At 41.2% G+C, this 24,223-nt stretch overlaps 2 protein-coding genes across 3 annotated transcripts in view; both read left to right on the top strand.

The window, feature by feature from the left end:
• MTRF1L (mitochondrial translational release factor 1-like) overlaps positions 1-11,996 on the top strand; it is a 14,394-nt gene extending 2,398 nt beyond the window's left edge. Inside the window, exons 2-7 of one of the 2 annotated variants that reach the window (XM_004674151.2) lie at positions 3,108-3,187; positions 4,520-4,703; positions 5,461-5,624; positions 6,707-6,824; positions 7,934-8,070; positions 8,801-11,996. In XM_004674151.2, coding sequence (XP_004674208.1) covers positions 3,108-3,187; positions 4,520-4,703; positions 5,461-5,624; positions 6,707-6,824; positions 7,934-8,070; positions 8,801-9,001 — 884 coding nt within the window. In that variant the 3' untranslated portion in view covers positions 9,002-11,996. Of the gene's footprint in view, positions 1-3,107; positions 3,188-4,519; positions 4,704-5,460; positions 5,625-6,706; positions 6,825-7,843; positions 8,071-8,800 lie in introns of those variants that run through there. The other variant, XM_012723891.1, reaches the window with a different exon arrangement.
• Positions 11,997-16,253: 4,257 nt separating this feature from the next.
• FBXO5 (F-box protein 5) lies at positions 16,254-23,924 on the top strand. Its single transcript, XM_004673942.2, has 5 exons — positions 16,254-16,371; positions 18,903-19,620; positions 21,390-21,480; positions 22,320-22,499; positions 23,546-23,924. Exons 1-5 carry the CDS (start codon positions 16,254-16,256, stop codon positions 23,795-23,797), a joined length of 1,359 nt encoding a protein of 452 aa, XP_004673999.1. The 3' UTR covers positions 23,798-23,924.
• Positions 23,925-24,223: the final 299 nt, after the last annotated feature.

The following is a 24,223-nucleotide window of genomic DNA, read 5'->3' as shown; positions in this document are numbered from 1 at the left end:
AAAAAAAAAAAAATAAAACAAATCCTGAATTCTTTCTGTGAGTCCAATATCACTAATTTCCAAAAAAAAAAAAAATTAACTGCTTTCTGGAAGTTTATGGTGTACTGAGAGAGATATTTATAGAAGTAAAAATACAAGTGGGTGAGTATTTTAATTTCTGGAATGAAAAAGTGTTATAAATAGCATAGTCTGACATTTAAATGGATCCTAAAGGGTACATAGGAGGTAATAGAAACTTGTAGCCAGACAGGTTAAGAACCTTGTACCACAAAGAACTGATTTTATTCTTCCAGATCATGGGAAGTTAGCACATGTTTTTTAAGCAAAGAAGTGACATCATTTTACAGAAAAGTTTTCATTGGCATCAGTGTTGAGGATCCTTCAGGGACTCCAGGTAACTGACAGGCCAATGAGGAGTTGAAACAGCCCAGAGAAGGGGTGGTCAGCCTGGCCTTCCTTGTAGAAGGGCCGGTACCAGTAGTCAGGATTTGGCAGCTCAGGTCCTCAGAAGGTTGAAAGGGCAGCAGATTTCTAAGAAAATCTTGGGCTGCCTGCTTCAGAGCATGAGTGAAACTGTCAATTCCGGTGGGAATACAAAACTGAGTTTTACACTGAATAGTCACATTAAGCTAGAAGGACTTTCAAACAAGATACTGTTATAGGAAGAAAAAAATCTACAGGAGAAAAACTGAGTCTGAATAAACATGAGAACTGTCAGTGGAGTTAAACCATGGAAGTATTAATTGGTAAGAATGCTCTGGCAGAATTAAGGTAGATACAGCACACTAACAAAGTCAGAAATGTGTACTATTTGAGAAGTAAGCTGAGGAGGATGCTATAAGAGATTAAGAAGGGGCCCTCCCTGGTGGCGCGGCGGGTTAAAGCACAGCACTGAGAAGCTAAAGCCACTTCCGCATGAGTTCTATTCCCACCTGCCCCGGAGGTGACCACATGGTGCGGCAGACCTCTCCTGACCCACCCGCTGCTCCCCTCAGCAGTGTACTTCGTCGATCTGCCTGTTCTGCTCCCCACTCTGTCTCTGGTGAAGCCTCTCACCACCCCTGAGCCTCTGGCCTGTACCCCAGTTCTGTATGCACAAATAAATAAATCTTAAAAAAAAAAAAAAAAGAGATTAAGAAGGAATGTTCTGGGAGCTTGAAAAAGGAAAATGAAATACAGCACACTAACAAAGTCAGAAATGTGTAGTATTTGAGAAGTAAGCTGAGGAGGATGCTATAAGATTAAGAAGGAATGTTCTGGGAACTTAAACAAGGAAAATGAAGTTTGAAAAACTAACAAAATTTCAAGTGGGAGAATGTTGATAATTAGAACAGGCTCACTTTTTTTTAGCTTACACTGAAATAAGCCTTTAGATTTGACAATTTTGTCATAGATAATTTTTATTAAAATGGTGTTATTAAAATGATTAGGGAATCTGATATTGACTGAGAATTGTAAGTGTATATGGTATTTTATCCTCAGGAGTTTGGGTGGAAAAAGCGGCAGCACAAGTGTTTTCTTAGAGGATCCTTGGAAAAGGACCCTCGAGTGATGAGGAACACAGGAGGAGATGGCAGGTGTGAAGTAGGCACCCAGAAAACATTTTGATTAATGATATTGAAAGTAAAATTAAAGAATTAGTGTATTTCCTGTCCCTGCGAATACCTCCTCATTCTATTGCGGTAGAACATCACTGTCCAATACGTAGACTTTAGCCACAGTTCCCATGGGGCCTGTGATGTGGCTACTCTCCAGGGAAATCTGTTTATGAAATACACACCACGGCTCAGAGGCTTAACACTTGTGGAATGTACTTTTTTATTTATTTATTTTGATTCTGTGTTGCAAAATGTATTGGTCGTCTGGGTTAATTAAATGGAGTATTCAAATTACATTACTTCTAGACTCTAGTTCCAAGCTCTTTGGCCTTACAGAACACTGGACTTTAGGACTGAAAGATACTTTAGAGATCACCAAGTTCAGATCCTTCATTTTATTCTTAAGATAACAAGACTCAGGAAAACTGGGTATGTGCACTAAAATCTCAGCGGACACACTAGAGGTAGAATTCATCTTGCCTTTTCCTGTTGTCCATTCCAAATCTTGCCAAAATAATTTCTCTTCCATTCTATCAATGTTTCCACTTGTTTGTCTCATTTTCATTTTATTCTATTCTTTATCCTTCAGTTAATCCTGTTTTTTTCCGTGCATCACCAAAACAAAAAAACTTACAAGGTGGTGTTATCTTTACATTTCATCAAGTAGTGTCTATTCATTGTTTTTGTCCCATTGAAAAATATAATGAAACTTGAAATTATCTAAAATCCTGCTTGGACGGCAGGTCTTCTATATTATCATCCTCAGTTCCCAGCATAGTTGGTTTTGAATAAATAAATGAACATACTGATAATTTTATAAGTTTGTTCTTTCAACAGAAAGAACAATTAGTAATAACTAAAAAGATTGCCCCTTCTTGCTAAATGCTGTGTTGTTCATAGGCTAAAAGAATGAAAATGTCTATCTTGTAAGGGGAAGATGAAAGAACAACTAGGAAAGCATGATGTAAACAAGCCCGAAATGGTTGGGTTCGTTACACTTAACTTTCTTTTTGGTTGGGTTTTATTTTAATTTTACTTAACATTTTTTTTCATTAGGAGAAAAGTTTTTTTACAGCCACTTTTATGAAAATGTATAAAATGCTATTAAAAAAAAGATTTATTTATGCATACAGAACTGGGGTACAGGCCAGAGGTACAGGGGTGGTGAGAGGATTCACTAGAGACAAAGTGGGGAGCAGAACAGGTGGACTGACCAAGTACACTGCTGAAGGGAGCAGTGGGCAGGTCAGGAGAGGTCTGCTGGCCATGTGATCACCTCCGGGGCAGGGATTGAACTCAAGCAGAAGTGGCTTTATCTTCTTAGTGCTGTGCTTTAACTCGCTGCACCACCAGGGAGGACCCAAAATGCTACTTTTAATTAATGGTAATAAGGACAAGAAAGACATTTTACTTTTCCCTTCATCAGTGACTACAGTAAAACTATTATCTTGGTCTGTTGACAATTTAACACTAATTAAGGAAAGTTAACCCATTGACTCTTTTTCTTAGATGAAAATGAAGATTTAAGGAAACTTGCCGAGAATGAGATAACTTCATGTCAGAAAGAAATAAATCATTTGAAACAGCAGGTATAGTATTTGCAAAAGAATAATAAAACACTTACATACTTTTAATGCATTTTACTGGAAGTCAGTAAAAAACTCAAGAATTAACTGACTGCTTACTATTCAGAATGATAAACTGGTTTCAAAGCAGGGAAAAAGGATACTCTCTGTGGTCCTATTTTGATCATAATGAAAGGACTGTGGAACAGTGAAAGAAAACTAGGTATCATGTTAGTAGGACTTGCCAGAAAGGCATTACATTTCCCTTTCGGTCTCTGCTTCTGTTAGAGCCAAAAGGAAGAGCAGCCCCTTGGGCTTCTGTTAAACTGCCTAGGACAGCTTCGCTTTTCCTTCTGGAGAGTTGCAGGACATACAGAGCTAGACTAAGCTCCCATGAAAAGAGAGCCACCCTGCTGATCCCTAAAAGAGAGAGTTACAGCAATCATCTCTGAGGAGATACCTTGAAGAGCTTGGTAAGGTGAGAAAGGAGCCTGTGTGGGTGATTACTTCAGAGGTTCCTGTTAGCTGGCCACGTGTGGAACTCAATGGAATTCATGGGATCTCCAGTCCACTGCAGAGTGAAAAGTCCAGTGTAGCTTGCCTTCTGCCTTTTACCTTCTGTCATTTTTTTTCCTTCCCTCCCTCCTTTTTTTATTTTGTGAAATAGGAAGATGTGTATTGAGGCTTCTGCTCATTAGCTAGTGGTTAACAGACAGATGTAAGTAAATACTGTCATGTTAGGTCAGTGTTTGAGTGATCATGTTGTATTGGCACAGGCTAGAGAGATGGAAAAGCAGTAATAAAACTCCTGACATTTCAAAACTCAAGTACTTGGGTTTAGATTCTAGCACTTTTTCGTTATATAAAATTGGGCATATAAAATTATGCAGTTAGTTTTCACATTGTTAAGTAGAACCTGCCCGAGATTATTTTAAGAAGGTATATGGAGTGCTTAGCAAAGTGACTTTCATATATTATACTAAAGAACCAGTAAATATTGTCAGTTTGTTTTTATTTAATTTACCTAATCAATGGAAGAACAAGTCTATTTGACATGCTTGTCTTGGAACATACTGAAGTGTGCATGTACTGTAATATTGGAAGAAAGACTGACCTGGGCACAGCGATTTGTCTTGTGCCTTACTCTGCCACTGACATTTCACTCTAACACATCCTTTAATCTGTTACCTCGTCTTCCTTTACATGTGAAGTGAGGGGACTGGACCCCACTTTTTCAGTTCATAGTTGCAAGTTTCTCATTACAGAAATACTAAAAAATACAGATGCAGTTTGACTGCTTTTTAAGTTGTAAATAATTCTTAACCATAAGAGTGGATAATATTTTTGTATTTACAGATTATCTACCTTTTGGTTCCCTCAGAAGAAACAGATGAAAGTGATTTGATCCTGGAGGTAACTGCAGGAGTTGGGGGTCAGGAAGCAATGTTGTTTACTTCAGAGATATTTGATATGTATCAGCAATATGCTGCATTTAAAAGATGGCATTTTGAAACCCTGGACTATTTTCCAAGTGAAATAGGTCAGTAAAGTCTTTCACTTATTTGGGTTGAAGTATAGACTTAATCATTTACTGTGTCTTCATGTGTCCTAGCAAAAGGGCTGGGAAGACCACGAGTAGGCCTTAGACCTTATTTGTAAGGGCGCTTAGCTGGTTTTATGCTCATTGTTTACCTAGTAAACTTGAATGCAAATATATGAATTTTGAAATGACCTATAAAAGGTTAATTATTCAATGGTCTTTAAAAAGCGGCCTTTGAGATATGTTTTGGAGTTACCTCACTAATACAGTAAGTGCTTCAAGCTTGACAGTTTCAAGTAATAAAGACAGTAGCATATTAAAACATTTTGTATCAAACTTTCTAAAGTTTTCCAGTGTTTTGCAATCTGTATACTTTTGTTTTATAATTCTTTTTTTTTTAATGTAAGACTTATTTATTTGTGCATACAGAACTGGGGTACAGGCCAGAGGCTCAGGGGCAGCGAGAGACTTCACCAGAGACAGAGTGGGGAGCAGAACAGGCAGATCTATGAAGTACACTGCTGAGGGGAGCAGCGGGCGGGTCAGGAGAGGTCTGCCACGCCATGTGGTCACCTCCGGGGCAGGCGGGAATCGAACTCATGCGGAAGTGGCTTTAGCTTCTTAGTGCTGTGCTTTAACCCGCTGCGCCACCAGGGAGGGCCCTATTTTATAATTCTTATATCTAAAGATGATGGTAGAAGTAACAGTTATTTATAAATGGCAGGAATAATAATCCTGTTTTCCCAATTATTTCAAGGTGGGCTTCGACATGCATCTGCCAGCATTGGGGGTTCAGAGGCCTATAAACACCTGAAATTTGAAGGAGGTGTGCACCGAGTGCAAAGAGTGCCGAGGACTGAGAAACAAGGCCGCATCCACACTAGCACCATGACGGTGGCCATACTGCCCCAGCCCACCGAGGTGAGTCCTCACACTGCCAGCCGTGGGTCTGGCACAGTGCCTTGCTGCCTCGTAACACTCACTTCACAGAATCGAGCATGTCCTTTTCCTACCACTTGGGCTTCAGCACATATTTTAATTTGTTTTTCATATAATCTAATCTCAGTTCAAATAATTTTATAATAGATGGTAAAAATTATGGATGCATATTGTGCTATTAATTCTTCACCACTAAGCTTGGATATTTTGAGACCATCTTTGTGGGAGAAACAATATTAACCTTTAAAGCGAATTTGAGATTGGTTGCCTTTAAAAGACTTGCTTTGTGTAACAAGTTTCTAGAATTCTAATGTAAAATACTGTTCTAAAGGAAGTAACTACAGAATAGCATCTCAGTTACACTTGAATAGAAACATTGTTACCATCCTTAGGAAATACACTTTATTCTTACAAAGCAAATTCTCCATCTAGGTGTTTGTTAGGTAAGTTAATTGAGCAGTTCTCTTCTGCCTGAAACTGGATAGGAAATACTTGACTTCTTTTCTGAATGGTGTGTAAATAATTTGAGAAGGAGATTTAGTTGAGCGTTTCTGTTCATCAATTTCAGAGAAAGGTGCTGCTAGACTCTGAGAGTCAAGGGAGCTCCCTTCTTCAGCTCTATTTCTTCCGGGAAGCAGTTAAGGGGGCAGTGCAGTAGAATAAATGGCAGAAGCTGCAACTAAGTTTTGGTTTAAGCATTAGGGTGTAGAAGTTGTTTTCAGGAAAAAATGGAGACCAAGCTCCACATCCCTCATTTACTTCTAGCCGCTGTACCAGGGAGCCACACAGGGCGATCGAGAGGCCATGAATAGAGTCATGGCGCCAGGACTGTCCTGCCTGAGTATATTTAAGGTCTCTTTTATTGAACCCTTCCCCTTGTTCTCCTAGGTGCCCCCCAAATCTTTTGAACTCAGAATTTTGCTACAAAATGTCAATGTAGCTGTTACTTTTATATTTCTAACAGTGAATTCTATACACAACACTTAGGATATTATAAACAGTTTTCACATTTACGCAGATCTTACATGTAGCTTTTAAAATCCAGTTTTTCCTTGCATATATAGATTAATCTGGTGATCAACCCTAAAGACCTGCGCATCGACACTAAGCGCGCCAGCGGAGCCGGGGGCCAGCACGTCAACACCACTGACAGCGCTGTCCGCATCGTCCATCTCCCTACAGGTGCGTCTGTCTCTGGCACAGAGCACTGGCTAGATCGATTTGCATGACCCGAGTAACTCTCCAGTGGCGCAGCTCCTCAGTCACCAGAGGAATGTAAACTACTTGGGTTGTTACTGAATATTGATTTATTTAGAAGCCTTAGCTGAAATGGCAGGGCTGCAATCCAGGAAGCGGGTCAGATCTGACCCCGGCAAATTTTCACAGTAGTGACTACAGAGGAGTGGATCGTCCTTGCAGGTGGCTTTCAGAGGTTACACTTAAGTCACCATTTAGTAAACCTCACAGGGAAGTAACTGTTGTGAGTGCTTTACCAGGAAATGCTGCAAGTCACTGGTTCTTAGCCTTTCATGGGGAGGGGCACACAGAGTCCCTTGAGAAAATGCAAAGAGGCCTTTACTGCCCAGAAACAGTCTTCTAGTGCAGGCTTCATGGTAATTTCAGGGGCTTCTCCCACTACATTCATCACAGATCTCCAGAGTTTGATTCTCAAAGCTGAAAGTTTGTTAGTATCTAAATAGAACGAAGTATGTTTTCCAAGTATTACTGCAGTGACTTGCCTGTGATATAGAGCACATTGTCAGCAAAACTACAGAATCTTTTAATGAAGCGTATCTCAGATACATAATTCCTGTTGAACAGTAGTGGCTGATAGGCGTGCTGGGTTGGTGAGCATTTTCTTGATGAGGAAATCTTCATGTTAAATTTAAGATGATGCCTCCGATGCAAAAAGGAGCAGCAAATGGATGAAAGCCCTCAGAAATATGAGTAGCAATTATCTGTAGGGGTAAGACTAGTTTTTCTATTTCAGTTTCTATAGCTATTTTAAAAAGTAACGTTTGCTAGCTGAAGGTGTGAGAAAAAGTCTGTTAAGTGATTGCTTAATAATATTTATCTCTTCATGGACATACTTCGTGCTATAGCTTAGATTTAAATTTTCAATTTCTGATAATGTTATAAAAATTATTTAAGTTCACAGTTTTCCTTCTATATTAGTCTCCTGTTTTTTTCCTTTCATAAAGGAAGAAGAATGAGAAGGAAAAGGCGTGTTCCTTGATAACAGTTGGAGAAGATTTTTCTATTAAAACTCTAATTCTCGTAACACTATTCAGGTGTTGTTTCCGAGTGCCAACAAGAGAGATCTCAATTGAGAAATAGAGAGATGGCTATGAAAAAGTTACGTGCAAAGCTATACAGCATGCGTCTAGAAGAAGAAACAAGTAAAAGATACAACGCTAGAAAGATTCAGGTAAAACTGATTTTCTGAGGATGCTACTAAAGGATAAAAATCTCTTCAGATAATTTTTTGTTTCTATACTGTATATTTATAAGTTGTTTCAGTGTGTTTGTCAAAATTCAAGTAGCTCAAGTAGTCTTTGTAGTTCAAGATTACTTTACCTCTGCCCTATCTTCTGTATCGTCAGCTGTTTTTATTTCTTACTCCCATGATTTTTAGTCAGTTTTGAAAAACAGAGTCCCCAATCACTTTGAGTCTTTTGAAAATTATGGAAATTGGAAAACTGAACTTTTTTCTTACTTGGTATTTTATAATGGAGTACTGTTATTAATTTACTGTTACAAGAATTTAACCAATTCAGCATCACTGAAGAGGACTAGATTAATTCCAGGTTATATATATATGTAGATACCATGTCACTATTGACTTATCTGTCAGGCTGTAGATATGCATCATCACTGTTTAGTAGTTAATATTTGTGTATATTTTATAAATAAGAAACTAAAGGTTATGGCTGAAATAAACTAAAATAAGAACACTGAAACGGTAAAGGATTCAAATACTAACTGGTCTCATTTTAATTTTTCTCTATCATGTTCCCTTGTCATTTGAGGATTTCAAATGTTTGTAATTCGTTTCCTACATTTGTGTTTATAGTATAAATTAAGAGCTTAATCTTTAAGTTAAATTTGTAGTTTTAGTGCCTTGACTCTGTCTTATACTTTTTTTTTTAAATATATAGATTGGAACTAAAGGAAGGTCAGAAAAAATAAGAACATACAACTTTCCACAGAACCGAGTCACAGATCACAGAATAAACAAGTCACTTCATGATCTTGAAACATTTATGCAAGGAGAGAATCTACTGGATGAACTGGTACAATCACTAAAGGACTATTCTGATTATGAATCTTTAGTAGAAATTATTTCTAAAGCTGCTTAAGCTAATATGGTATTAAAGACGTGCAACAGCAAGACTTGTAACAGCTGAGTTACAAAGGTTGGAGGTAAACCGTCTATTTTTAAAATGTAATGATTTATATAAACCTTTGCAATGTATTGGTAAAAAAAAGGTACAATAACTGTGATCATGGTTATAAATGTTGAACTCTTCCTTGCAGAAAAACAAAGGAAATAAGTCTTGTTTTATCTAAAATATTTAAGGACTGAGCAAATAAACTAGTATGAAAACCTTCAAATACAGCATTAGAAATATGGAGTAGATAGTTTAGTCGAGAAACTATATCATTAATTTGAACAGGGATTTAATACAAAGCATTAGCTGGAATTAGCTAGTAGGGGGGAAAAAGAAAACGGATGCACGGGGACCTGAGTGAATACCCAAGTAAAGAAAGCTCATGGAGAGCATGGCTGCGACCATCTAAGGACAGAATCTTTCCCTTGGTGGCCAGAGCTCCTGTGCTGTTGGCCCAGGGCTTACAGGGAGGGCCCCGGTAAGTAAGCGGCTCCCAGCGTGATGCCAGGAGAACTGGCTGGGGGTCAGCATCCGTACCACCGGTCAGCCACGGGAAGCCGGTCTTTATGTTCCATCCAGGCCTCCCACTGGCTGGGGGAAGCCCAGGCACACGGAGGGCCTCCTGCTAGTCCAAGCTCACCGGAGGGATGTTGAGCTCACCCGAATACCGCTTCACAGCAGCACCCAGAGCAGTGGGGTCTAAATATCTCTGTGCACTAGGGCCCAGCCAAAGTGTCACACAGAATTAGCCGTCTGTGGTAGGGAGCACCACTGAAACACCTCACTTCTGCCACAGAAGCGAGAGAGGAGGCACATTAGAAACAGAAACCACTTCTCCAGCACTTTACCTGCTGACAGTGTAAGCTGGTCCTGCTACCGATTCCACAGGGTCCTTAGCTGGCTTTGACCACTTACTTTCTAACAAGTTTTTGAAAAGTTAACAGGTTTCAATTATTTTCTGTGGATCGCACAATCAGAGAGGGGCAATGTAGGGCAAGTGGAATAACCAGGCTTTGTACACTGCTGGCCTCTGGCTGCCATCTGTGGCCTTGGTCACGTTTATGGAGAAGGGTCTTGGGAAGGTGGGGGCGGAACACTGGTGTCTGGTTGTGGACACCTGGAATATGGCTGTGGGCATGTGTAACTACACCTGAGCCTAGAGGTCAAGGATATAAGGGTGACGTCACTCAAGGATGGTAATAGGAGTGATTGCCTGAAGATTGAGACCCTGAGAACACCAGAGAGCCCAGGGAACGTAAAGATCCGTAGGGGGCTGGGAGGCTCGCTTGAACTTTAAAAGGCATTGTTTAGTCATGTACTATCCTCACTCTTACCTGATAATTCTCTAATCTTCAAGTACCAAATTACTGGAATTTCAATTCTAACTGGCTTCTTCAAACCAGAAGCCAGCTAGGCATTCACACATGGAAGCTGGCAGTTACATTGCTTATCTCTTAATCTAGGACTGCCTGGCCACCACCCCACCCACCGCTCTTACAACACACTGCATTACGTTTCTATCAGATGCCAGGCTATGGCGGTTCATCTAGCTTGCGCTTCAGATACTTCCTCTGCAGTGGAAGTTAAGTTTAAGACTTAAGGCTTTGCAAATTTCCTCTTCACCTCCTTTTCTGTGACTGAGCATTTCTGTCATTAAAACATACACTTCAGTCAGGTTTCAATGCTCTCATGGGCTTTCCTGGGGAAAAAAGTTCAGATGATAATAAATTCACCCTTGTGAGTTGAGAATATAATTAAAGTGTGATTAATGCTAAATCAGAGTACTCTGTCGATTTTTCTGCTTAAGATTGAAAAGAAGTTGCCCCTTTTCCCACGGGGATCCTGGTTATGGGTAGCTTTTTTCCAGTCTGAGGGAATGGGTTGAAATTTGGGGCCTGAGAAGGCAGAAAAATCCCGGGACTATCTATCTGGGTGAGGCTGCACAGATGCGAAAGGGTGAAAGTGCAAGCATGTGCCTGTGCCTGATAAAGGAGTGCCTCCCCAGCCCCGTCCGCCCCCGTGAGTGTTGGAGTTAAATCTTCTGACCAAAACCCAGGGTAAGGCTGCTATCAGATGAAGTGAGAAGCTAGAAATACTGGTTCAAGATTTTTAAAACATGAGGTAAACTAAGGACTCTACAATGACAAGAACACTCTACATGATAATGAGTAAATGTTAAATTTATAGCCATTATAATAAGGCAGGATTTCCAGAAAAGCAATTACTATTAAGATTGTGTAACTAAATGTTACAGAATTAGGAGCTGATAGTTAACGCCCCAAATTGCCATACCTTTTCCATGCTAGTTAGAATCACTGGCCATGGTCTGAATTCTTTTGAGCTCCTGTACTATGTAAACCTAAAACTAGTATTGTCTGTCAGGTCATCTGTCTCCTTTTGCTTCATACTGTCTTTCTCAGTTAAGTTTCTTTTAGGGCCCCAGCTTGTGCTGATCTTAAGAGTGGTCATCTATTGACAGTGTTTTCCCTCATTACTTATTAGGGGCACTGTAGAAAATTCATTAAAGACACATTAGAATTTAAAGTCAACGGTTATGAAATACGTCAGAATATTGCAATGTGAATGGATTCCCTTGCCCTCTACCTTCCCAAGCACTGGGCATGAGTGTGGCTCTGTGCAGAGACGGTGCAACGCTCATCACCATGTTACATGGTATAGATGCTAGGCCCGATGCAGGTAGTCTCCCACAGTTTTATCGCTTTTTCTTGATTCTTTGGTTTCCTGTGTAAAATCAAGGGACTGGCCACATTAAAGGTGGACTGAACTTGTCAAACGTTTCCCGTGTTGGATTTCCTCCAGTAAATAATGGAGATCTACCAAAATTAATTTATTTTCCTACAGTCCTGTTCTGCTTGCCCATGGGAAGAAGTGATACAGTGCTAAAGAGCCTTTGATCCTTTTTTAAAAAATTGTAACAGGCCCTCCCTGGTGGCGCAGTAGGTTAAAGCACAGCACAAAGAAGCTTAAGCCACTTCTGCATGAGTTCAATCCCTGTTTGCCCTGGAGGAGATCCACATGGTGAGGCAGACCTCTCCTGACCCGCCCGCTCTCCCCTCAGCAGTGTACTTTGTCGATCTGCCTGTTCTGTACCCCGCTCTGTCTCTGGTGAATCCTCTCACCCTCCATCTCTGGCCTGTACCCCAGTTATGTACGAATAAATAAATCTTAAAAAAAAAATTGTAACAGCTAGATTAACACTACAGATTTAAGTATATATCATATACTATGAACAGGCAGTGTTAGTTCTGGTCTGTGAATTTAAGCTGGCTCCTACTTCACTCACTAGTCTAAATTAGTTATTCCTAGACAATCAAATGAAATTTTTGGAATGCAAGAAAAGGTAAGGGCAGAGCAACATATTTTGGGCACGAAAGCCCTGAGTCTAACATCTAAGAGCATTCAAAGACTAGCACTGTGCATAAACAATGCATTCGCCCCACTGTCTTAATTACAAACTGCGGTATCACTCCTACCTGTCTTTGCTTATGTGGCCCTCTCTGCCTAGAAAACACCTTCCACTTAACCTCTGCAGGCTCATCTCAAGGTGCAACCTAAAGGACACCTTAATCCCTCAGCAGGATTAACTGCTCTTGAAGCCATTCTGCACTACTTTACAATACCTGTATGACAACATTTATGGCAAAGTAATAAGCTCAGACACTCACTCCTATCTCAGGTTTGTGTGCATATTGAGGAAGTAGGGAAAGTAGCCAATCAATGGAATAAACGTGTTGCTAGACTTCCACATTATCTCATTAACAGAACTGTTCCCTCCATTTTTTGTCTACAGTATCTGACATGGTACAGTAGGTACTCAATAGCTCCCTAAAAGGCAGCTGTATTTAAAGTATTTGTCTAGAAATCTTTTCTGTTATTCACAGTGAACCAAAAATGAATTCAAAATGACTTACACCACCTGTAAAAACTCATACAGGTAGAATGGAAAATTTGAAAAAGTATAAACAGATAATGTTTAATGTTCCATTCTCCCTCTGAAATTTAAGATGAAGTAATCATTGATTTCTCTTACATGCAATTTGTTTCTAAATCCTACTCTTGTGCTAAACACTATCCTCTCCAAGTCCATTACAAATCGTGCCCAGAATTAACTCTCTAGACCATTTTAGTAATCCCAAGTGCTCCCTGCATCCTCGGTATCTGCTCTGTGACTTGGATCACATGTCTGCCTACAGGTTACTCCTAAAGAGCAAGACTGATCTCATCACTCTCTTGCTCAACAACTTAACAGATCACAACTGCCTCCAAAACAAAACTTCAGCTTCTCCATGTGCACAATGCATCCCTAAGTCACATCAAATTCATTTTCGCTAGTAAACACACCTGCACTTAAGCTTTCCCTCATTTTGTTGCTTATACCATAGACTCCTTAACGCTTAAGGATGCTGCAAATGCGAGGCAGCCTACATTGCACGTGCCAGCTCCCATTAAAATGAAGTGTCTGACCCGAAATTTCAGTAGTGCTGATGATGACAAATGCTGTCCGACAGGTAATAAACTCCCTTACCCAGGCACACAGAAGTAGCTCCCGCTCTATAAAACCCCACTGTAACCAGATGGACTTAAATCATCCCATATTCCATTACAGCCATATTTTACACACCTCTCCTCCCCTAGGACCTATGATGCTTATATCCAAAGATAGTGCACTCTGCTATCTCTATTACATGACAGACCTAGATTATAAATTCAAGGGCATGTGTCATGTGCCAGTCATTTCCAGACTCTGCAAAGCTTGCAAAAGGAATATGCTAAAAGAATGAGGGCAACTGTCATTTTGTACCTTAAAACTGGACAATTTTAACTGATACTGAAAGTAGTGATATATATATATATATACATATATATATATATCTGTTGACATCTAGTAACATTCAGACTCATCCTTTCAGAGATTCTCACTAAAAATGAAATTAACAGGTGCTCCTCAACCTACTATAAAAAAAACTACTAGCTTTGGGGCTCTCCCTGGTGGTGCAATGGGTTAAAGAACTGCATTATGAACCTCTCCAAAGCCATTACAGCATGAGTATCCCTGCCCAGGAAGCTGACCCACATGGCGCAGCAGCAGACCTCTCCTGACCCACCCACTACTCCTCTCAGCAGTGTATTTCAGTAGATCTGCCTGTTCTGCTCCCCACTCTGCCTCTGGTGAATCCTCTCACCCACCACACTTCTGGCCTGTACCCTAATTCTGTAAGCATAAATAAGTAAATCTTTAAAAAAAAAAAAAAAACTAGCTTTAAAGAATCATTCAACAAAGCAGTCCTTTGCCATGAAACTAAACTCTCACATACAATGTGCTACCTCTCTGACCTACAATCTTATTGCTCTAAACTCTCTAATTTCCTTCTATCCCAGGGAAGAAGTCATGCATTTTCATCTCTTCCCTTTACTTATGCAGATAATTGTCTTGCTAATTCAACATCCTGATCTTGGCCAAAGCCCCAGAAATCTTCACCCAAAGTCTTTAGCTATTGTCCTTACAGCTTGTCCTCCACTTTGTGTTATATTCTTTCACCTACTGAAATAGTTTCACCTACTGAAATAGTTCCTTGCCAATTTATGGCTCATTAGCAGGTAAATTCCCTGAAGGACTGGACTGTCATCCCTGTATCTACAGGACCTAACACCATGATCATGCTGATGAGACACAGGACTCAGGTGCAAAATTTAAGATGGCAACAATTTCAATAATGAAAAAAAAAAACTTAACTGAAACATTCTCAAACTGAATGCAAAAAGCCATGATGAACTAATCACAGATGTGTATAAGGATGATATTCTCCAGGGCCAGAAGGATTCAGCCTAATCCCATTTGTGCCTCACAGGATTAACTGAACACTTACTGTACATCAAGTATTAATTCTCTTAAGGCTGCAGAAAGCAAAAGAAGGGAAACTGCAAAAGGTAGGAACGAACGTTTTGAAACTTACATCCTGCAGCAACACTAGGCTGAGTTAGGAAAGCCACTGTTACCACTTAAGTCCACCTAAGTTAACCAAAGAGCTAAAGCTAAAAGTTAAAACAGTGCAGTTTGTCTTCTTAGACTGGCCAACCAGCCCTTCCACCCATTCCTGCCATCACTGGAAAACCGTTCCCTTGGACAGGGGCCCCAGGAAATTTTGGACTACAACTGCCACGTCAAGACTTCAGTATCTTTGTGTGTCATTTTGAAGGACGGCTGTCTGCTGCCATTGGAGCTAAGGAAAAAAAAAAAAACCCCAGAAAATCGTACATACAAGTTTAATAAACTTAACAACCGTACAAAGCACTGGTAGCTGGAGAAACACAGCCATTTACACGCTGAAGGGTGACTGTCCCAACCTCCCCCGCCGGAAGGCCCTTAGGAAATGCTGCCGCTCCTCTCCCGCCACCCAACACCGCCGCGTCCCCGCCCTCCGCGGCCCCCTCTCCCCTCCCCTCCGCGGGACACGAAGGAACCCCAGTGCGCAAGCGCCAACCCGCCAACTCCGCGGCCCCCGCCCGCCTCGGGCGCCTGCGCAAAAACAGCGGGCAGGGGAAGGGGCGGGACTAAGGGAGAGAGGAGCGCGCCTAAATCCTAGAGAGGCGGGCTAAGTGGGGCTGGGGGAGGGCGTCTTCCGGAAAGTCTCGATTCCCAGGCGACCAGCGTCGCTGCTCACCGAAGTCCCACATGCGAGAAGATCGGAGCGAGTCGGCTACCCTATGTTTCCGACGGAGATCGTCGAGCAGACGCCGGAGCTGCCTTCGAGATGGAATTAGGACTTGCCGGAGGCCGGCTGCCGAGACGCGGGATGGACACTTGGCGCGTGCGCGCAGGCGTGGTAGGCTCCCTCCACGTGCGGCCCGGCCGCGGCTGCCCGCGCTCCGAGGCCCCGCCCCCGGCCCCGCCCGCCCGGACGTGTCTTTCCCGACGCACGTCGCGGGCCAAAGCATGGAGGTGGGACGTCGCCGCTCGACCCCGCCTTGGCCTCTTGCAATTGGCCTGGGGTGAGGGAGTCCCCTCCCGCAGCCTTCCCATTGGGGCGCGCGTGAGGATGCAGCGTGCCATTGGGCCGTGCGGATTTGTGCACCAAATTCAAAGATTTTAAAAGTACCAGCTGGCGCCTTTTAGCTAATACCGCTCTGTGAAAGGGCTGCAGCCTGGTGTGCTGCGGCGGCTGGACCCTCACCTGAGGAGCACCCCACTTCCACTGGCATGAGCCGGTGCCCCTGCAGCTGCTCCTCGCGGCCCTCCTGCCGCAGCTGCTGCTCCTGCTCCCGCTCCCGCCGCTCTCGCGCCCTGACAGCCGCCGGGGCCCCTCGACCTTCGGAAGGTGAGTGAGGAGAGAGTTCGAGGGTCGCGCGCTCTGAGAGGGGTGAACGACGGGGGGCCGAGGGACCTGCAGACCGTGCCGCACTGCCTCCCCGATGTGCGGGCCCATGCGGGGCAGCGGGCGGGCGGGCGTCTTGGGGTGTCGGGGCCGGGAGAAAGAAGCTGGGGTGCGGGGCGGTGAAGCCCAAAGGGCCGAGGCGGGCTGGCGGGCTCAGTGGACGCCAGGCCCGGGGTTGGGGGTGCCGGCCGTGGTGTGTGGGGCGCCCCTCCACGGGCCAGGTCTGCCCACTCCACCCTGCTGGAATGGGCGCCAAAGACCCCCCTCCCCCACCCGAGCTCGGGCTCTGACAGCCCGGCCGCCGACCCCCCGGGGCTGCCCCGCAGCCTCATCGCCCCCACTCCAGCACCCCTTTTCCAGATTTGCCCTGCATCGTCGGCCGAGCGCGAATTCCCCGGGTTCCGCCGCCTGGGTCTGGGCGGGCGGGCGCGGGAGAAGCCGGCTGTTATCTCCCGCCTCCCGCGCGGCCCGCGCCCTGAGGGCCACCCCGCCGACCCCTCGGGACTTCCCCCACCCCCACTCCCGCCAAATGGAGGGACCCCCGCACCCCACCTAGCTCTGCTGGGACGTCCGAGCAAAAATGTGCATTTTCCGCCTTTGCCCAGTAGCTCAGTGGCAAGGCCTAGGGTCAGAGGGAGAAACCATCTTTATAAGCCGTGAACGTGTGTATTTCACTGATCAGTGGGAATTGGAAAAATGGTGTTCCCTGCTCTCCCGAGGAATTGGTTAGCCCTTTATTCCAAAACGTGGATGGGGTGAAAGGCACCCAGATAAACGCTGATTTTTATCCTCTTTGTTGCTGCCTCTAAAAAAGACCCAGATTATCTTAGAAATTACCAAAAACTTAAAAGATGAGCCACTCGATGTTGTAACATTTGCTAATTTTAAGCAGGTGAAGTATTTCTAGAAGATCCTGTGAAATCCTCAAGCTTGATGACTCCAAGATGGGGACTGTTTAATCCCAGTTGTCTTTTTCACCTTTCTCCCCAAGAATAGTTTCCATCTCCTGCATTCTTTTTCCTGTGAACACATTGGAAAAGAAAATACATTTGTCATACTAGAAGTTTTTTGGTAAAGTTTCTTTCAGAGAGCATGGCTGCAAGCCTTGCACCTGGATCATTCTTGAGTACAGACAGAAACAGCCCTACCTGGCATTGGGCACATGGTGGCTCTTTTGAGCACTATAGTCTACTCAACCTTGGTTCTTTTTTTTTTGAAGTGTCAGATCTATTTGGAAAATTAATTGAAAGGTCAAACTTGGTATATTAACTAGGCTTCCACTTTTCATGATTGGACAGGTAGGTGGTGAGAGCTTTTAGAAGTGCAGTGGCTTGAGTCTGGACCATTCTATGAGGTAGATATTAGTTATCTCTATTTTAGAGAAAACAAAAGGCTAATAGAATGTTCCAAGATCTCAAAGCTAATTGGAAGCCTGAAAAGAATTTTCTTTGTACTTGGATATGATTCTTAGGGGGAGTATGTAATGTTCTTCAGTGTATGCTTCTGTGTGGAATATATCTTGCTTTTTTTAAAAAACTGTTCACGATTGCCTTAACAAAGCAAAACGACTTCCAATGAAACCAATTTTACCATAGGTTAAATGATAGAAACTAAAGGTGAGTTCTTATGTAGTATATTCCAGTCACAAAAACTGCTAAACAAAGACCTCAAACACTTCTAACATGACACAGTAATTTGAATTCATTCATTTTCTACCTCCACTCAGTCCAGTCCAAGATGGCAGTAGCTGGAGCCTATTAACTCAGGACTCAAGCAGGAGCCAACAGTGCTGGGCAGAGACCCTTCTATCCTGGTGTGCTCCCTTGTGTGCACGTGTGTGCTCTGTCAACTCACACAACCTGGTGCAGTTTAGACAACTCATAAACCTAGCATAGGCACATCTTTGAGATGGGGAAGGTCACTGGGGTACCAGGTGAAAAGCCAGGCGGTCTTGGAGAAATTGTGCCAGCAACTCAGATAGTCACCTGGACTAGACATCGGTTTTTCTTTTATAATGAAATATAGTGGAACATGTAACATTATTCAAGGGCCTGTTGTATAATGAATATGAGGAATACTGTCCACATGTGATGTGGTAAAATGAGTTATTTGAACTTCAGATGTGGGTGATAAAGGAAAGTAGAGAGAAAATGAACCTGTGCAGTATTTTTCGCTCTCCTTCATCACCCACATCTAATAAATTGGCAAGCCCTGTTGACTTACCTTCCTGAATGACCAGTTACCTTCGTAGGGACTACTGTGATACACCCTGGCCTCCCTGCTTCCACTTGCACCTTCCTACCATCCATTCTTACAGTGGCCAGTGATCATTTCAGAATGTCCAAATGTCTCCTCTGCTCAGAATGCCTCTAAAACTATTATGTGAACTTTACAAACGTGAAAGCTGAAAATATTTAAACAACAACCTAATATGCTGAAAATTTGCTATTAAGTAAATAATGTTCTTTTCGTAGGTTGTAAAGAAGAAAGCTGCACACTTTCTATGAAAATGAAGTGTGATTTTAATTATAACCGTGCACATTCTGGACTTAAACTGGTAAAGCCTGATGACAATGGAAAACCAGGTTCCTACACTCCTGCATATTTGGAAGGTTCTTATAAAGACTGTATTAAAGACTATGAAAGTTTATCAGATATTGGGTCACCCATTGTAAACACCAGAATTGTAGAACTTGAAAATGACAGCAAGCCCCTACATAACAAGGAAAATCAACATGTACAACAAACATTTAACAGCTCAAATGAGATAGAAGAACTGGAGACCAGTGGACCCTATGAAGATAGTGGCTATTCCTCATTTTCTCAACAAAATGGCCTCAATGAACATGAAGAGGGTATCCATCCCTTGGAGGAAAATTTCAGCGATAGTCCACAGTTTTGCCTGCTACAGACTCAAAGCCCCAGCCAGTATCCCAACAAAAACTTGATGCCAGCTCTTCATTTTGCAAAAGTGGTTTGTTCAACATTAAAAAAGAATACTAAACGAAATCCGAAGATAGATCGAGAAAAGTTGAAAGAATTCATATCCAGTGGAAATTTTAAACTACAGAATATAATTGGAAGGAAAATGGGCCTAGAATGTGTAGATATTCTCAGTGAACTCTTTGGAAGGGGACTCAGACATCTCTTAAAAACTATTTTAGCCCAGCTCAGTGATATGGACTTAATCAAGTGAGTATCATTGCTTTGAGTATCTTATAGTCTTGAACCTTTTTGATGGATGAGCACCATCAGCTCACACAAAGACAAAGCCAAGTAGTCTTTTGCTCTCCTTTGAAGTTATAGCTTTTCGCTCATGGCTGGCGTCTTACTACCTGTGTGCAACTGAGATGAGAGAAGAATAATTTTGAAAGTACATATTTAACCCAGTCATTTCAAGTTTCACATTTATACTATTAGAGATCTCTTTCGTTAGATTGGAATCTTTGCTCTTCTTTTTATTACTTTAAATTTTAAATAATTCCAATGTTTAAGCCATTTGCTTAAGGCTGTCCGGGGTTTGACTAGTGGGAATAGTGGAGGCGAGCAGACTGATCTGCTTATGACTGTTTCCTAGAAACATTCTAGCTACTACCTTTCTTGCTTGTTCCACCAGTAAAAATCAATTAGGATGAGGTAACTATAAGAATAAAAGTAATTATACAAACTATTGTATTCAATTTAATTGGTTCGTTCCTGACATTTTTAAAAATAACAAGGTAGTCCTTGCAGTGTTACTTTGCCCTGCATATTCTTTCACTGGCTTCTTGAGGAATAAGTGGCATCTCACATTTTCTACTTTACTGACATAATGGAGTTTTGCGATTAATTTCTATTAGTAGCAGGTTTTTCCTAGTTTGATTTGTAAAAAATCTTGTGCCAGAAGCTAACATGGTGCCTGCCACACAATACAATGGCCACTGCTTACTTGAAGTTTGCAGATCTAAAGAAAATGAAGTACAAGCAATGGTTTTTAACCCTAGAAGCCTTAAAATTATTTAATCAGCAACTTTAGGAAAAGAACAAAACTGTACATAGGCCCTATTTTAGACCAACTAAGCCCAAATAACTAGACCTGGGGCATCCTTAAGTCGTAAGTTCCCTCTGGTCCTGGGGTAACTCTGATGTAGAGCCAGGTTTGCAAAACACCGCTAGTAGAAATTTATTTATTTTTTATTTATTTATGCATACAGAACTGGGGTATAGGCCAGAGATTTGGGGCAGTGAGAGGATTCACCAGAGACAGTGGGGAGCAGAACAGGCCGACTGACAAAGTACACTGCTGAGGGGAACAGTGGGCGGGTCAAGAGAGGTCTGCCTCCACATGAGTCACCTCCAGGGCAGGGATCCAACTCATGCTGAAGTGGCTTTAGCTTCTTAGTGCTGTGCTTCAACCCGCTGTGCCACCAGGGAGGACCTGGAATCCTGATTTTTAATTGCTGTTTTAAAGCATTAGCCACATTTAAATTGGGCTGATTTTGGATACCTATTCTTTTAATTCTGAGTGGATCTTAAACCCTAATTCCAGTGCTATTCAATATTTGTACATTGAAAAATGAACCAAAAAAAAAAGAGTTCCCATTGCTATTACTTCATTTTAGATGCACAGAAACCTAGGATACAGGATAAGATGAAAAATTGCCATGACTATTTTACATGTGAGGAATCTGTCACAGAGTGATGAAATGTCAGGTCTTGAACTCAAGTTTCTTAAATTTCTCATCTGACTCCTGAGAGCAGCAGCAGGTGGGTCAGGAGAGGTCTGCTGCGCCATGTGGATCACCTCTGGGGTGGGCAGGGATCGAACTTATGTTGTATTGACTTTAGCTTCTTAGTGCTGTGCTTTAACCCACTGCACCACTAGGGAGGGCTCAGAAATTTCATTTTTATACTGTTAATTTTTCTGTAATGTGTTCATGTTGGCTCTTTAAGGTTCTTTAATTGGCTCCTTACTTTTCTAGTGTGTCCAAAGTGAGCACAACTTGGAAGAAGATTCTAGAAGATGACAAGGGGGCATTTCAGCTGTATAATAAAGCAATACAAAGAGTGATTGTAAGTCTTTGCATTGATTTCATTTTATAATATGATTACTAGTATTCTTTACCTTTAGAAATAGGAAAAGTTAATAGGTAATATGGAAATTATTTAGATTCCCAAAACATTTCAGTCTGACTAAACTGCTTTAAAAATAAAATTCAAAGGAATCCCACCACAGTCATGTATTTCTTGCCCTTTTTCTAGAAATTGAATATTCAAAAGTATCAAAGGGATGATTAATTACTCAGTTTTCCAATTATGAAAGTTAGCCATATATTGCTAGTTATTCATAGTTTCCAATTTACCAGATAAGTAATAAATTGCTAATTTACTGAAGAGTCTTAGTATAGACAGGAGTTCGTTTATTTTAAAATATTTCACAACTTTGGAAGCATTTCCAAGAAACTTTGAAAGATGGCTAAAAGTTTAGGCCTAAGTTGGGCATTCTTAGATTATGATCTTGGTGCTGCTACTTAATTGTAATTTTACTGTTTAAATTCTCCCAAGTTCAGTTTCTTTATAAGCTTCTTTCAATGGGAAAGTTAATCTGAAAGGTTTTGAAACTATTCATGACTCTGAAGTCACATTGGAACCTGACTGTTGCCATCTGCTGGTGGCGAAAAGGATTTTGTTATTCTGGCTGTTCTGTATATAGATGGGGCTTAGGTGTTTTTGTACATTCTCAGTAATTTCATGTTTAGGGTTTAAATATCGGAACGGTGGGTGTGACTGTTTAAACATGATTAAATGTGCAGGTAAAGGATGTAGGAATAGGTTCATTTGTCCTTTGTGTCTGTATAAAAGTAATAAAACTGCTTGAATACTGAATAACTGAAACTTTTTTTTTTTTTTAGGAAAAGAACACTAAGTTTTCACCACATGCTTCTACCAGAGAATATGTTATGTACAGAACCAAGTTAGCATCTGTTCAAGAATCAGCCCACACTCTCCCTAAAAAAGATGCTCGAACAAAGTTAACCAATCCAGTTGATCAGAAAGGTTCTACTTACAGTCGACACAATGAATTCTCTGAGGTAATTTATCAGCTTACACATATGTATATATACAGCATTTGTTGAAGGGATTTGGTGTAAGATAACTTTAAATTATCACATTAATTAGAACTAGTAGGGAACTATTGGTAGATAGCTTTCATTCTTTTTATTCTACTTTTGGAATTGTTAGAAATCAAACCATTTTCAACTTAATCAAACTAGGAAAGGGCATAAAAATGTCTGCTGGATATAACAAATACTACTCTGCTCTTATGAAAGTTAAGTGATGTTGTGATCTAATTTGGAAACAGAAAATAATGGAGAACTTTCTTGGTTTTAAATATTTTTATAAAACTTCGATATTAATTTTGCAGTCTCTGTCTTTAATGTCTAAGGGAGAGAACTAAGCACAAAAGGGCCAGCTATCAAAATCTGGAGGCTTCCTTACCTTCAGGTCATTGGGTAATGTGTATCCCAAGTTCTACTTGTTTATGAAAATTTAAGTTTAACTTTGAAAATCATACTCTTAAGAGTGTATGTTTTGAAATAAAATGACTTTCATATGTTAGCCAATAAATATGAACCATATATAAAAAGATTTGGTTCACTGTCTTAAATATACATTATGCAATGACAAGCATGTAAATTCAAAATGCACTATGGATCCTCTATAATCAGATACTGTGTGGATGAGAAAAGCATGGAACCTTCCTGGTGTTTTAGTCTACAGTGGGCAGTGGTCACCTGGGGAATACAATGTGATAAATCCTAGCTTTAGAGAAATTAAACGGAGATAAAAGAGCAGTCAACCCTTGCTTGCCACCAGGAAGACCTCATAGGAAGGGTGACATTTAAATTAGACAATGGTAGTAATTGACATTCATGATGTAAGAGCATATTGAAAACCCATAAATAGTAAGAAATAACCACCAATGAGCTACCAAATGATACCATTGACCAGGAAACTCCATAAGGAAACTCCATAAGGGCAACATTGGTGCTTTATTACTTGTATTTGGGGACAGTGTAGAGGTACACTTGGACTGTTAGTACTTACTAAAATTTGTTTGTGGATTTTCTTCTAGGTTGCCAAAACTTTGAAAAACAACGAAAGCCTCAAAGCCTGTATCCGCTGTAAATCACCTGCAAAATACGATTGCTATTTACAGCGAGCAACCTGCAAGCGAGAAGGCTGTGGATTTGATTATTGTACAAAATGTCTGTGTAATTATCACACCAACAGGGACTGTTCGAATGTCAAACCCCTAAAAGCCAGCTATAAAATGGGCCCTCTGCCTGGCACTAAAAAAAGCAAGAAGAATTTACGGCGATTGTGATCTCTTACTACATCAATTATAGCCAATCATGAAGGTTAGTTGGGAAATGTTAGGTTTTAACTTTAAAAATAAGTGTGTCATAGTTTTTATGTTGAAGGCAATATTGTACATGGGATTTTTCCTCAGAGAATGGAATACATTACCTCTTAAAAGGTATTTTACAATATACTGTGAAAAAGTTTAACATTTTCAATTATAAAACAGAAAATGTAATTTAAGAAAAAAAAGGAAAACTAGTTATGTGCTATTTGTGATTAAAAGGTCAAACAAACTCATTAAATTTTAAGGCTGTGGGAAGGCCATGTAATTTTACCTAGACAGTGTTAAACATAAATTTTGCTTACTGTCTATTGGCATTTGAGGATTTTATTTACCTTACCAATTGAAATATCAACTTCTGGTGTCTGTTAATATAAATGTTTTGTC

Source organism: Condylura cristata, unplaced genomic scaffold, assembly GCF_000260355.1.
Source record: "Condylura cristata isolate star-nosed mole 26May11 unplaced genomic scaffold, ConCri1.0 scaffold00001, whole genome shotgun sequence".
In the NCBI taxonomy this organism is placed as follows: domain Eukaryota; kingdom Metazoa; phylum Chordata; class Mammalia; order Eulipotyphla; family Talpidae; genus Condylura; species Condylura cristata.
This window is presented reverse-complemented; position numbering and strand designations above follow the sequence as displayed.